Raw genomic sequence first — 15443 nt, 5'->3', positions numbered from 1 at the left:
CCTGTTCGACCACAACACATGTCCCATCCCGACGCGACGCGACATCGATGATTGTCAGCGCTAGGGAAAGGACGCCATGCCTAATCTGGTCATGGCGAGGTATGTGGAAGCAAACTAACGATCGGGCCAGTTGGTCTCATGAGGAAACCGAAATAACCCCATCCATCCTCATGACGATGATGATGGATACAGGAAATGATTTAGTGTCGTCCGCAACTGGATAAGTGGAATCTTGAATCGGGGAAGTCACGTGGCTCGATGGTTCCAAATGGGGAAGCTTGTTCTTGTAAACATGCGTGAACAGTGGCAGAGCGTGTCCTATTCGACAGTCACGAGGCAAGCCATGAAGCTAAAATTGTGGCCGACAAAAATATGTGAATACCTATATAGAAAATTATTTATATGTGTATTTAATTGCCATAAGACGAGTTGATTGTAACTTCACAGGTACGTACTTCGACCTCAAAAGTAAGGCCGTTTTCAGTGTCTTGTACTTCACTCCAATAGTTAGGACTTCATGAGCTCGCAAGCATTAACGGGCGGAAATGAAATATCCCCATGTTAAAAAAAAAGTTTTAGATATTTTCTGGGGAGTGTGGAGCGAATAACTTTCTTCTATTTGACGAGTAAATCTTTCTCTGATGAAAAGCACGTACTTTATGCACTGGATGCTGGATCAATGTATATTTCCTGGAGCGATATTAAAAGGGCATTGGAGAATGACACCGAATTAGTTTCGGTTAGGACAGCTATTGTTTCAAACGACTGGCCTGAATCATTGCGCCAATTTGAACTTAAGAGTTTTTTACTCGTTTTAGGACTGCTATTGTTTCAAACGGCTGGCCTGTATCATTGCGCCGATTTGAACTTAAGAGTCTTTTACTTTTAGTTACTCCCTTCCGGACGGGCCTTGGGAGATATTACAAATAACTTTTTACAGCTCGCGGTTGTGGAACAGGAGAGTTATTGATTGTGGTTGATATTTATTCCAAATGTCTACCAGTGATGAAAAAAGATCTATAGATGTCACAGACATGAACGCCATTTTCCAAAGCTTTTATTGCATGGGATCTGGCACTGATCATAAGGCTTACTAACGTTTGATCACCTTTCTCTTGCACAGAAAGGAATAGGATTTGTTTTTAATTTGTTTCCTTCCAAAGCGTTTCCCGATGAAATCATTTCTATGCGCGTGCAAGGGAAAGATTATTAAACGTCTGCAAGCTCTATACAAATGGTACACTATTTTTCGGTACAAAATCCTCTCAGTCCTCAATTCAATGGCGCTGTAGAGTACCAATTTCAAGGTATTGCCAAAGCTCTAGCTGACAACAAAGATAATGAAGTAAGCTGTAGAAAAGCACAGGAACGGATGTACACGTTCACTACACAATTAGGTGACATTCAAGACTAAGAATCACGTCTTTCAAGCTCCCCGTTGCGTTGGTTGGAAATACCGAAGGTAATTGAAACCTTGATTAAGTTTCTTGACCGACAGCAAATTTTCCCTCCACTCTGGAATGAACATTACGTTCTTCATATGGAAAAACCCTGTAAGCTTGTTGATCAAAAAGATACACGTGGATACACCTTCTTTAACGACTTCGACCACAAACGGATTCCTCAGATTTTGTGATGACTTCAGATAATTTTTCTTATTAACGAAGTGGTCATTCTGAGACTACACAAAACAGGATGCTTCTGGTGCCTTCGCATTTGATCTTTCCATGAAAGCAACTTCCTTTCGACTTCCAACAACAGAATCAGCCTTTGCGTCAGATTTTTGTTCCATGGGCAGTCCTTCTTCATATGGTCTGACTTCTCACAATGCAATGGTGGCATCTACTAACGAGTCTGAATTAATGCAGTCACTTTAGCATCTACCATTGAACTCGCGTGTTGACTTCTTCCTTTCATTTTATCTTCCTGTCTCCAACGAAAGTTGTTCCTTTATCATCGCTTGTGTAATCCTGACGATGAAATTTCTTCGACTTGATGGCTAACAGCCGCCGCTTTACTTTTTTCAGGGACAAGATGTTTTCGTTTGTGATTTCGATCGCTGTTACCTAGAGAGGTTATAGCTATCCGTTTGAGTTAGAAATAGCGTTGAAACTAGGTCATTTTCTTCCATCTTGGCACATGCAGACGTCAATTACCGTTAGAGGTGTGCGCCGATCCATAAATCGTCAGCGGCGGCGTTTTCGTTATCACGTCAGGAGCCATTTTAGCTAGCGGCGTAGCAATATTTTATTGCATTTGATAGCCGGATTTTTTTTTCCAAGTTTTTCTTTCTTAAGTTAGGAAAAAATACAGTGGAAACAGAAAACATATCCTATTTTTCAGGCCATTCTTCGTTCTCTGAAAAAGAAATTCAGTATTTCTTCGGGAAATTCTTCAGAAGTTTCTTGGTAAAATCTTCGGAATTTGCTCGCCAAATTCTATCCGCTGAAAATTCTTTGGAATTTTGACGGGATATTCTTCAAAAGTTCCCTCGGGAAATTCTTCGCAATTCCTTCGAGAAGTTCTTAAGAAGTTCCTCGGCGAAACGTTTGAATTTTTTTCTGATAATTTTTCGTAAGGGGCTGTCCACAAACCACGTAGACCGAAATTTCCCTTTTCCAAACCCCCCCGTCCCCCCTAGTAGACTTTCGTAGACTTTTCCGAAACCCCTCCCCCCACCCCTTGAAGTCTACGTAGACTTTTCCAAATTTTACAAAATCTCATATGTGATTGGAAAAATATGGAAATTAACTACGTTTTAAGCAATTCAGCTATTCAATTATATTTCCATGTAAACATTACAACAAAGTTCGTATTTCAAACATCTTCTTCTTCTTCTTCTTATTGGCATTACATACCCACACTGGGACAGAGCCGCCTCGCAGCTTAGTGTTCATTAAGCACTTCCTCAGTTATTAACTGCGAGGTTTCTAAGCCAAATTACCATTTTTGCATTCGTATACGAATATATATCATGAGGCTAACACGATGATACTTTTATGCCCAGGGAAGTCAAGACAATTTCCAAACCGAAAATTGCCTAGACCGGCGCCGGGAATCGAACCCAGCCACCCTCAGCATGGTCTTGCTTTGTAGCCGCGCGTCTTACCGCACGGCTAAGGAGGGCCCCTATTTCAAACATAATAAAATCAAACTGAACAAAATCCAACAAAAATGACCCGAGGTAAACAACCCTTCCAGGAGATAAGAGGTGTTTTGGGGGATCGTGATGTGGTCTATATGCAAGCCATTTATAGTTTTCTTTGTTCCTCTGACATAAAAGTCTAATACTTTTGTTTTTTTCTTTCCTTCAAAGTTTTTTGTTTTGTCTCTGTCTTGCTGTACCGTAGAGCACCGTAGCTCTGACCGTCCGGAAAATGATCCCATTCGAACCATTTTTCGAGCACGACGACACACCACATCGTCCCCAACGCCAAATGACCGGATGAGCTGCTGAAATTCCTTGATTATGATGATTCCCTGATTCCCGAATCCTAATCCCCGTCCATCCTTAAACATTGTAAACCTAACCTCGAGTCACCACGAGTACGTTGGCTTATTTCCCTCTCTTACTAATTTAATAATAAGATGTCGATTGTACATATCTCAAAGAAACGTGGCTCCGTAAAGTGTTATGCACGCCTGAGCCTACCAAATAAACGAAATTGAAAAACAAATCCAACAAAACGAAAATCAAATTGAAACGAAATCAAATTTAATCCTCTGTCCATTGTCGTGACCAGGACGAGTTTGCAAGACTCGACCATCCGTCGCAACAATACTCAGCAAACTAATTGACTCTCGCGTCACTTTGTTTTGCCACGATCATTCCAAAATATTTACCGTAGGGTCGAACCAATATGTCTCCAAATCTAAGGTAATATGCTCCTAGAGTGATTCAAATTTTGACTTTTTTGCTCCCCTATTCTTAAACGATGGTATTTGCCATTTGGATGTAATTTAACTGAGCACAAGCAGTTTGAAGCTTGTATGAAAATTACTATAAAAACAGTAACTTTTGTGAAAAACCGTTCCTCATCGATCCCCATCGTTGCCCATTAAGCTTTAAAAATCTATGAGTGCGTTAGCAACATAGGAAATTTAACAAGGGAAAATATCGTCGTTGTTGCTAAACGATTTGATAGTGGCAACAAAAGTTATTAGGGAAATACTGAATTGTGGTAAATTCAATTTAACACATAAAAGAATAACATCAATATCAATAATAAGCATTTATGTTTTTGTTATAATTTTGCTCACAAAAGTCAGATTGCTTCGCAACAACAACTGACTTTCAGCTTAGGATCCATTCTATGCTGGCGATGCGTTAAATATATTCAAATTGATTCTGGGCTGCTTCACGAAACGATCCTTTACATAAGTGGCAATTCTCATAGTAATTTTCATATAACCTTCAAACGCCACGTGCACAATCAAATTACATCCAAATCAGCTAAAAATGTGGGAGGACTATTAAAATAGTAAAAACAATCGTTTAAGCACAGGGGAGCGAAAACGTTAAAATTTGAATCACTCTAATGCTACACGTTCGATAAAATACTGTATAAAAGAGTACATTTCAATTGAGAATTTACCGGTAGTGAAATAATGTTTTGTTTGTTACCGATTGCTTATGACTTCATCTTATCTACTACATCCACCATCGCCGACACTTTTGCATCGGCGCTCCACTGATAAAATCTGTCACGCATCTGATCTATCATTCTCAACGTCGGTTCAAAATTAGGAAAACCGAAGGATTTTCAGAATTTGGAAAAATTTCGAGTTGAAATTCCGACAATGTCAATTCTACATTCCAATAAGTTTTGCGTGGAAATTTCGTAAAATTCCCCAATTGATAACCTTGAAATACTCCGAAGAACTCTCCGTGATAATTCCGATGCTTTTCTTGAAAATTCCATGCAATATCCCGCTGAATAATCATCTGTTGAAATCCCAAGATTTTTCTTCTAAATTCCAAAAGTTTCCCCGTTAAAAAAACCCCGAGTAATTTTCCGTGAAAATTAAGAATTATTTCCCGAGGTAGTTTTAAGTTTAAACGGACATTCCTACGATATTTGTTAATTTCTCTTGCAAATTTGGAGCAATATCTTTAGGAAATTTAAATAAATATTATGGGCATTCCAAAGAATTTTCTGAATAATTTTCTGCGGAAATTCTGGAGAATTTTCAATTGAAATTTTTCTGAACTTCTCGTAAAAAAATCGAATAAATTTTCATGAAAACAAGAAAGGCTTTTTTACAAAAATTGCAATTTTTTTGTGGAAAATTGTTTTTGGTGGGAAATTAAAATAATTTCTCGTGGAAGTTTTCAAAAATTTATTTAGAAATTTCGAAAATTTTCCATCGATAATTCCAAACAATTTGCATTATAACTGCCGTAGAAATTTACGAAGAATTTTCCATGGGCATTTCGAATAATTTTGCTTATATGTCCAAAGAATTCCTTGCAAAAATTCCGAAAAATTCCGAAATTAGGAAAAAAAATTCGAGGACTTCCCAGAAAATGTCCAGTGAATATTCTGAAGGGTTTCTAGCGGAAATTTCGGAGAATTCCCTTTACAAGCTCCAAATAATATCTTTTGGGCATTCTAAAGACTTTTTCTGAGATTTTCCAAAATGCTTCCTTTGTAAATTAAAAAAAATCCGTGGAAGTACGACATAATTTCCAAGTTTGCAAAAAAGTTCCGAAAATCAAAAGAAATTCTAGTAGAATCTGCAGTAAAATCCAAGTGAGGATGTTGAAAAATTTTTTTAGAATACTTAGGAGCTTTTTTCTGCTCAACAAAGAAGAACTTCCTGGCAAAATTATTGATAGTGTTAAGCCGTAGTTCAGACTTTTACTTCAGTGAAATTCATAACATTTTTATGGAGAAGTCATGCAAAAAAAACGGAAAATCCTTAAAAAATCAAATTAGTGAACTCCGCTCAAAGCTGCTGTATATCGTTTTCGAAAAAAAAATAAAAAAAGGTCTACGTAGACTTTTGGTATACCCCCCCGTCCCCCTTCGTAGACTATCGTAGACTTTTTCGAAACCCCTCCCTCCCCCTCAAGAGTCTACGTGGTTTATGGACAGCCCCTAATTAGGATATTTAATTTTTTGAAATCAAATCCTCGACAAATTTCACGGAATTTTATCGACAAATTCTTCGAAATATCATCGACAAATTCTACATTCTATCGGAAAACACTTCGAAAGCTGCCACCTAAAAAATGAACCTACCGTTGAAAAGGTGAACGATGGAACGAGTGTTGAGTAAGACGTCTGCTTCTCTGTGCTACCTCCATGCAGCTTAAAAGTTTCAATAGTCTTCTTTCAATATACTCCAGAGCCTCTTTCTAAAAGGCTCCGAAGCCTTCCTTCAAGAGACTACAAAGCCTCCTTTAAAAAAACAGGCCAGGAAGACATTTTCGAAACTTCCTATTCCTAATAAGCTCGGAAACCACTTTTCAAGAGGCTCGAAAACCTCCATTCAAAAGGTTCGGAAGCCTATTTTCAAGAGGCTCGGACGCCTCCTTTCAAGAGTCTCGTGAATCTTGTTTCAATAGGCTCGAAAGCCGCCTAAGAGGTACGGAAGTATCCTTTCAAGAGACTGAGAAGTCTCCTTTCAAGAGGTTCATAAGCCTTTTATCAAGAGGCTCGGAAGTATCCTTTCATGAGGCTCGGAAGTATCCTTTCAAGAGGCTCGGAAGTCTTCTCGCAATAGGTTCGGAAGTCTCCTTTCAAGAGGCTCGAGAGTCTCGTTTCATAAGGCTCGGAAGTCTCCTTTCAAAAGGTTCGGAAGCCTCATTTCAACAAGTTCGTAAGGATTGGAAACCTCCTTTCAAGAAGTTCGTAAGACTCTTATCACAAGGCTCGGAAGCCAACTTTCAAGTAGCTCGCAAATCTCATCAAGAGGCTCGGGAGTCTCATTTCAAGAGGCTCGGATGTTTTCTCGCAATAGGCTCGGAAGTCTCCTTTCAAGAGGCGCGGAAGCCTCCTTTTAATAAGCTCGAAAGCCACCTTCCAAGAGGTACGGAAGTCTCCTTTCAAGAGGCTCGAAAGCCTTCTTTCCAGAGGCTCGGAAACCTCCTTTCAAGAGGCTTCTTTTAAGTAGGTCGGAAGTCTCCTTTCAAGAGTTTCGTAAGACTCCCATCAAGAAGCTCAGAAGCCACCACTCAAGAGGCTCGGAAGCCTCATTTCAAGAGGTTCTGAAACATCCTTCAAGAGGCTCGGAAGCCACCTTTCAAGGCACTCGGAAGCCTCATTTCAAAAGTCTCGAAAGCCTCCTTTCAAGAAGCCCGAAAACCTCCTTTCAAGAGAATCGGAATTATCTTTTCAAGAAGCTCGGCAATCTCCTTTCAAGAGGCTCGGAAGTCTTCTTTCAAGAGGTTCGGAGGCCTCCTATCAAGCGGTTCGTAAGCCGCCTATCAAGAGGCTCGAAACCCACCTTTAGAGAGGATCAGAAGCATCCTTTCAAGAGGCTCGGAAGCCTCCTTTCAAGAAGCTCGTATATCTTCTCTCAATAAGCTCGGAAGAATCATTTCAAGAACCTCGAAAGTCTCCTTTCAAGAGGCTCGGAAATCTTCTTTCAAGAAGCTCGGAAGTCTTCTTTCAAGAAGCTCTGAAGTGTTCTTTTTAAAAGGCCAGGAAGACTTTTCCGAAACCTCCTTTCAAGAAGCTCGGAAACCTCTTTTCAAGCGGCTCGAAAACCTCCATTCAAAAGGTTCGGAAGCCTACTTTCAAGAGGCTAGGAAGCCACCTTTCAAGAGGCTCGCAAGTTTTCTCTTAATAGGCACGGAAGTCATCTCTTAATAGCCTCATTTCAAGAGGCTCGGAAGCCACCTTTCAAGTCGCTCGAAAGCCTCGTTTCAAAGGGCTCGAATACCTCCTTTCAAGAAGCTCGGAAATCTCCTTTCAAGAGACTCGGAAGTCTTCTTTCAATAGGTTCGGAAGTCTCCTGTCAAGACGCCAGAAATTCTCCTTTCAAGAGGTTCGGAAACCTCCTAGGTTTAGGCACTGAAGTCCCCATTTAAGAGGCCCGAAAGTCTTCTTTCAAGAGGTTCGTAAGCCTCCTATCAAGACGCTCGGAAACCTTCTTTCAAGAGGTTCGGAAGCATCCTTTTTAAAAGCCAGGAAGACTTTTCCGAAACCTCCTATAAAGAAGCTCGGAAACCTCTTTTCAAGCGGCTCGGAAACCTCCATTTAAATGATTCGGAAGCCTACATTCAGGAGGCTCGTAAGTCTTCTCCTAATAGGCTCGGAAGTCTCCTTTCAAGAGGTTCGGAAGCCTCCTTTCAAAATGCTCGAGAGTCTCGTTTCTAGAGGCTCGGAAGTCTTCTTTCAAAAGGTTCGGAAGCCTCCTATCAAGAGGTTTGTAAGCCTCCATTTAAAAGGCCAGGAAGACTTTTCCAAATTTTCCTTTTAAGAAGCTTGGAAACTTCTTTTCAAGATGCTCGAAAACCTCCATTCAAAAAGTTCAGAAGTCTGCTTTCAAGAGGCTAGGAAGTAATCTTCCAAGAGATACGGAAGCCTCCTTTCAAAAGGCACGGAAGTCTCCTTTCAAAAGGCACGGTAGTCTCCTTTCAAGACGCCCGGAAGTCTTCTTGCAAGAGGTTCGGAAACCTCCTTTCAAGAGGCTCGGAAGTCTCCTTCCAAGAGGCTTGGAAGCCACCTTTCAAGAGGCTCGGAAGCCTCATTTCAAGAGACTCGGAAGCCTTATTTCAAGAGGCTCGCAAGCCATCTTTCCAGAGGCTTGGAAGTCTTCTTTCAAGCAGTTCGGAAGTCTCCTGTCAAGCAGCTCGGAAGCCTCCTTTCAAGAGGCTCTGAAGTCTACTTTCAAGAGGTTCGGGAGCTTCCTATCAAGAGCTTCGTAAGCCTCCTATCAAGAGGCTCAGAAGCCACCACTCGAGAGGCTCGAAAGCCTCCTTTCTAGAGGTTCGGCAGCCACCTTTCAAGACGTTCGGAAGCCTCATTTCAAGAGGTTCAGAAACCTTTTCAAGAAGCTCGGAAGCTACCTTTCAAGACGTTCGGAAGCCTCATTTCAAGAGGCTCGAAAGCCTTTTCTATCAAGAGGCTCGGAAACCTCCTTTCAAGAGAATCGGAAGCCTCCTTTCAAGAAGCTCGGAAGTCTCCTTTCAAGAGGCTCGGAAGTCTTATTTCAAGAGGTTCGGAAGCCTCTTATGAAGAGGTTCGTAAGCCCCCTATCAAGAGGCTCGGGAGCCTCATTTCAAGAGGTTCGAAAGCATCCTTTCAAGAGGCTCGTAAGTCTTCTCTCAACAAGTTTGGAAGCATCATTTCAAGAGCCTCGAAAGGTTTCCTTTCAGGACGCCCGGAAATCTCCTTTCCAGAGGTTCGTTAACCTCCTTTCCAGAAGCTTGGAAGTCGCCTTTCAGAAGGCTCGGAAGCCTCGTATAGAGTGGTTCGGAAGTCTCCTTTTAAAACGCCCGGAAGTCTCCTTTCAAGAGGTCCGGAAACCTCCTTTCAGGAGACTCGAAAGCCTCATTTCAAGAGATTCAAAAGCCTCATTTCAAGAGGCTCGGAAGTTTTTTTTTCAAGAGGCTCGGAAGTCTTCTTTCAAGAAGCTCGGAAGTCTTCTTTCAAGAGGTTCGGAAGCTTCTTATTAAGAGCTTCGTAAGCCTCCTATCAAGAGGCTCAGAAGCCAACACTCAAGAGGCTCGGAAGCCTACCCAACAAACATTCACTAGTTGAACTAACATCAGTGTGATGATTTAATTCAGCGCTGTGTTGAATTATGTCTGTACTATTTCTTATCTCAACTTCTGTTCAAGATTTGTTCACACAATTTTGGCGAAGTTATACAACTACATCATCTCATTTTGAAAAACAACTTTATTAACTGATTCGTTAAACCTTTAATAAGCATTTTACTAAGCCTCAATTCAGCTACATGTGAATTCTTCGAAAATAATAACGCATAGAAGGTAACATCAGTAAGATCTTCAATGAACGTATTTTGAAGCAATTGCTATTTTCATATAATCATTTTAAAATTTTCCTAAATCGGGTCTCGAACTGCTGTCATTTGATCATCCGCCGGTAACGTTGTCATCCGCGCCATCCTTGATTTGTTAGATATGGCTCACTCAATGCATAACATAAATAATCTTATTGCTGAATATGAATCATAATTGGACTCTTATTCAATAAGTCGATCTGTCAAACTACAGTTTGTTAATAACTGTACATTTTTTTATTTCAACCATTGTTCAACCAGTCATAATCATCGCACACTAGGAAAAATACGTAAAAATAATGTCGATAAACGATAAAATAAAATCCGTCCCCAATGCTATTTATGAATTTATGAAAATAAAATCAATGTATATTCGATTCCTCAGAATCTCTTGATAATCGGTTGCGGTATGATTGTCAAATGCTAAGATAATTTCAATTATTTCGCCGCAATAAAGATCAACATCCATGCGATAATATTGGGATTCCATACATCAAAGATTCAATCATTTTCCGATGTTATTCAACGGTGTTATGTCCGGCTTTTAGTAAATTTAGTTCCGCATGAATGCATGATTTTTTTTATTGCTCCAGCAGTTTTGTTTGTTATAATCTCTGACAGTTTAATAAATCACGAAAATAAAAAGCATGTCTTGAAAATAAATCATTATTTTTCTATAAATCAAATTTCCCAGATCTAGAACCTGGATTTTCTCTCAAACTGAAAAAGCATGTTTTTTTCCACTGTGCGATAGATCAGATAAATTTGAAATCCAATGGTTAAGAAGGACAAAGGTTAAGAAGTCTAATGCCTGCTTATTAACTTACACTGAAAACCAAAACTACCCAAAAGTGGGTTGTTTGCACTCAAAACCGTGGTTTGGGCCAATAACCCAAATTTGAGTAAAATGACTTTTCTGGCACTAGGTAGTTTGCCTTTAATCCCATGTAAATAATTTACCTAAAGCTGAGTTTAATTCATCCAAAGCGGACCTTAATCAACCCAAAATAGAGAATATTGAATTTACTCAAATTTGGGTTATTGGGCTAAGCAACCTCGGTGAAGTGTTTGCATCTTGCTCTAGTTTAGATAGCAATCATGGGAAAGAAAGGGAAAACTATCCAATTTTGGGTAAATTTTTTCTGCGATATTCTCATCAGTACGTATATTGAACTCAAAGTTTGGGTTGATTTATCTGTCCGTGTACTATTCAAACTCAATTCGACCACCCTTTCAGAGCATCACATCATAGTCGAACAGAGAACTTTAAAAATCATTAGTTCAGTACATTGTTAAACTTCCCCAATGTGCTGAAATGTGATAAAACGAAAACGTAAGTTCGACTTCAAATAAAGGTAGTAAACAAATAAATAGGCCATGTCGAATATTAGTTAGATTAAATGCTGAAATGAAATCTGTCTAGCAAATTATTCAGCATTTATTTTATTCAGCTACAAAGATCACAAATAAACAATAATTCAACCTAGATGCTTATTTGTAGCTTGTCGTTGTTTGTTGGGTACTTTCATGAGCTTTGGAAGCTTCATTTCAAGAGGTTCGGAAACCTTCTTCAAGAGGCTCGGAAGCCACCTTTCAAGACGCTCGGAAGCCTCATTTCAAGAGGCTCGAAAGCTATCTTCCAAGAGGGTCGGAAGCCTCCTTTCAAGAGAATCGGAATTCTCCTTTCAAGGAGCTCGAAAGTCTCCTTTTAAGAGACTCGGAAGTCTTTTTTCAAGAGGTTCGGAAGCCTTCTATCAGGAGGTTCGGGAGCCTCCTTTCAAGAGGTTCGGAATTATCCTTTCAAGAGGCTCGGAAGCCACATTTCAAGAGGCTCGAAAGCCTCCTTCCAAGAGGCTCGGGAGCCTCCTTTCAAAAATCCCGAAAACCTCCTTTCAAGAGAATCGGAATTCTCCTTTCAAGGAGCTCGGAAGTCTCCTTTCAAGAGGCTCGGAAGTCTCCTTTCAAGAGGCTCAGAAGCCTTTTTTCAAGAAGTTCAGAAGCCTCATTTCAAGAGGTTCTGATGTTTCCTTTTAAAACGCCGAGAAGTCTCCATTCTAAAGGATCGGAAACCTCCTTTCAGGAGGCTTAGAAGCCTCCATTCAAGATGCTCGCAAGTTTCTTTTCAGGAGGCGCGGAAGTCTTCTTTCAAGAAGCTCGAAAGTCTTCTTTCAAGAAGCTCGAAAGTCTTCTTTCAAGAGGCTCGGAAGCCTCATATCAAGAGTTTCGGAAGTCACCTTTTAAGAGGCTCGGAAGTATCCTTTCAAGAGGCTCGGAAGTCTTCTTTCAAGAAGCTCGAAAGTCTCCTTTCAAGAGGCTCGGAAGTCTCCTTTCAAGAAGCTCGGAAGCTTCATTTCAACAGGTTGTGAAGCGTCCTTTTAAGAGGCTCGGAAGTCTCCTTTGAAGAGGCACGGAAGTCACCTATAAAAATACTTGGAAGCCTCCAAAAGCCTTTTAAGTATTTTAAGAAGCATGATACACTTAATTTGGATTGTAAAGTTTTACGAAATAACGAAAATTTAATACTTATTATATCCCGTTAGTTTTTAGGTCAGTTTTACATATTATGCCTTACGAGTTACGCCTTTTTTTATTTACTGCGAAAAAAAATAGGAGGTGCCTAAATGAAGCAAAAGCTCGAAGCGTTACCGCTAAAAAAAGGATGAAAACCGCTATTCTAGGGCCCTCCACATGCTCCAAGCCTATTCTTTTTTACGGACTGCTCCTAAACATTCGTCCGAAATTAATCACACCAACAACGATTTTGCCTTTATAATAAGAGTTGATCCAGTTTATCCCATTTCGGCCTTGCTTCATCAGTTACAGCCGGAATTTATTTCCTCAGCGCTGACGAGACTTCCGCCGCATCCAGATAAAGCTTGACTCGGAACCTCCAGTTTTCATAATTTGGTTCAGTCAGCTGTGGTATCCTGAAAAAGGTTTTAGTATGGATTGACGGAGAATGATGATGATCTGATGATCTTTAACAGAAGTAACAAGCCTCATTGAAGAATTATGTTTAAAACATCTGTTAAGTTTGAATACTTGTCAAAGAATAAGAATTCAGATTTGACAAGATCAATAAGGACAATCCTCTCGGTATCCAAAACTTAATGCACTCACATTTTCAAGGGCACCCCATTCAAAACGGAAGCCACGCACAACTGTCATTTTTATTATTACACGCATGCTGCGACGCATAATTTTTTTATTCAATTTCGTACTATTTCATATTCCATTAAATGAATCTGTACATTCAAGAAGATTCTTTCCAAATTAAAATTGATCAATCGGTAGGCACGGAATAGACTCTTGGCATCTCCGGAAGAATCTTGGAATGCTAGAATTGGCCTTTCACGCCGTAAAATTTTATTTGCTCAATCGATTCTTTAATTTTTTAAGAAAACTTATGATATACTTCGAGATAATGATTCTACAAAACAAATTTATAATAGGGCCTTACAGGTATTCGCAAAGAAGCATTCAAGGATATTGCCAATGTAAATTAATCAACGTTTACATTCCTATTACAATTGGCAATCCTACGCCTTTGCTCGCAAGGCTACTGGAACCCCTGTTAGCGTTAAGTTAAAAATTTAATTTCTCGTTTTTGCCATGTGAACGAGTTCCAAAGTTGAAATTTATTATTATTTCTATTGATTTCCTCAATCCATAGCTTTTCTATATTGTATTGTTATCTCCAGTATTCTAAGTAATTCACTGATCCTACCGGTCCAAACTAACTCTTTATCAAGTCCTACCACTCGACAGCCAATTTTGACCAGCAATACGCGGGCAAACAAATCGTTCATCCAATAACAACAAGAATTGCCCCGATCCAGCTCTATTGTACGCTTCATCAATCTTAATGTTTATACTTCATGCGCTTCGTATATTCCATTTCTGATTCGCTCTAGAGGAGCGACCCGGGAGATTGTCAGCAGCAGCTTCAAATTGATAAGAGTTCAAAGTGCGGCGCCATACCCCTCATTCACGCCATGCAACACAGTTTACCAGCACGGTGAACAGCTGAGGTGCCTCCCCGAAATGATAACGTTTCGATGATCGGCAAGATATTGGACGTCACGCGAGATTGACACGGGCAGCCGTCGACTGGCGCTCCCAAAAATAACCTTCGCCCAATCCGATTGAGCCGAGGTGGTTTTAGTTAACTCCCATAAAAAAAAGTCAACTAAGGCCGGTTGTTTACATTTGATCCGATCGGAGCGCAAAAAATATCACATGGACGACAGCGTCGACGATGGTGAATAGAGGTGAATTTATCAGTGGTGGTAATTTCGGTAATTTTCATTAATGGCATGGTTTCACCACCCACTACTAATGTACTAGCCGTCCGTCACGATTGAGGTGGGGGTTGGTCCAATGTCGTCACTAACTATCAAATTTGCCTCCTTGACCACTACTGTTCTCAACGTGTATAGCACCTCGGTACTTTTAGAGTCTCGTGTCATTTCGTTGAACTTTCCGTGTCAAATCGACCGGATCGAAGAAGGGGGCCGAGCAACTATCCGCAAACTGTTGCGTCTATTCTTTCGCGACGCCGTAAACATGAACACCCACGTACATATTCCGACTGTCAGCGTCGGCGGTGATAATAATAGAATAGATCAGTCAATCAACGCAAGTGACAAGAATGTGTAGTGTGCGCAAAACTCAATCTTTGGCTGCATGACTTCTCTCCGATAAATCTACCTGCGGCAAATCGAATGATAGAAGCTTATTCTATTTGAGGTAGATTATTCTGAAAGTTTCACAGCCTAGTTGGTATTTTGAAATGCCCAAAAGCTTCCTCGGGAGCATCAACACTGATTGATTCTGGAGCGCCTCAATTGATCTCAATTGAGACAGATTGGTCTAGTCTTCCTACACACCCTCCTTCCTTTCTTCCTTCTCCCACTTGTTCCGAAATCGTCCAGTTTCGCAATTAATTAACTTACCTGCCCAGAATTTCCTTCGGCTCATACTTGGCGTAGAATCCTTTGGCCGCATCTTTATCCGGCAGCAGGTCGTCTTCCTCGTCTTTGGCCATCTTTCGATAACTGCTAATTTTCCTTTTGCTTGGCCACCGCCGTCCACTTACGTTGCCCGATTAAAACGAAATTATTCAGAGAGGAAAGAACCACACGAGTTTTAACAACGTTTAGGAAACTTCACAACAGCAGAACCATCCGTTCCCGATCCGCCAGCAAAGACTCGCCAGAAAAGTAATGAAATAACTTCCGTTTTAGTCGGAATAAGAATTAATTTGCTGCTGGCCGCGACCGATTCACAGAGAGAAGTGAGCGTTTTGCCAAACGCGAGCTGTTTCAATGTCAGAAAGGTTAAAGCGCTTCGACGAGCTGGCTTCGAACACCGCAATCGACGGAATGGATGGAATGGATGAACGGTGACGGTCAGAGAACGAGGCACCAGCACACGGTAAATGATATGGGTTCGTGGCGGCGAGG

The 15443-nt window shown here is 40.6% G+C and overlaps 1 protein-coding gene across 2 annotated transcripts in view; it reads right to left on the bottom strand.

The window, feature by feature from the left end:
* LOC134203442 (phosphorylase b kinase gamma catalytic chain, liver/testis isoform-like) overlaps positions 1–15443 on the bottom strand; it is a 33686-nt gene that overhangs the window by 17773 nt on the left and 470 nt on the right. For both annotated transcript variants that reach the window (XM_062678319.1, XM_062678320.1), the window contains one exon: positions 14934–15443. This exon is cut by the window's right edge. In XM_062678319.1, coding sequence (XP_062534303.1) covers positions 14934–15025 — 92 coding nt within the window. In that variant the 5' untranslated portion in view covers positions 15026–15443. The remainder of the gene's footprint in view (positions 1–14933) is intronic.

The sequence above is a fragment of the Armigeres subalbatus genome, unplaced genomic scaffold (genome assembly GCF_024139115.2).
Source record: "Armigeres subalbatus isolate Guangzhou_Male unplaced genomic scaffold, GZ_Asu_2 Contig1854, whole genome shotgun sequence".
NCBI lineage: Eukaryota > Metazoa > Arthropoda > Insecta > Diptera > Culicidae > Armigeres > Armigeres subalbatus.
This window is presented reverse-complemented; position numbering and strand designations above follow the sequence as displayed.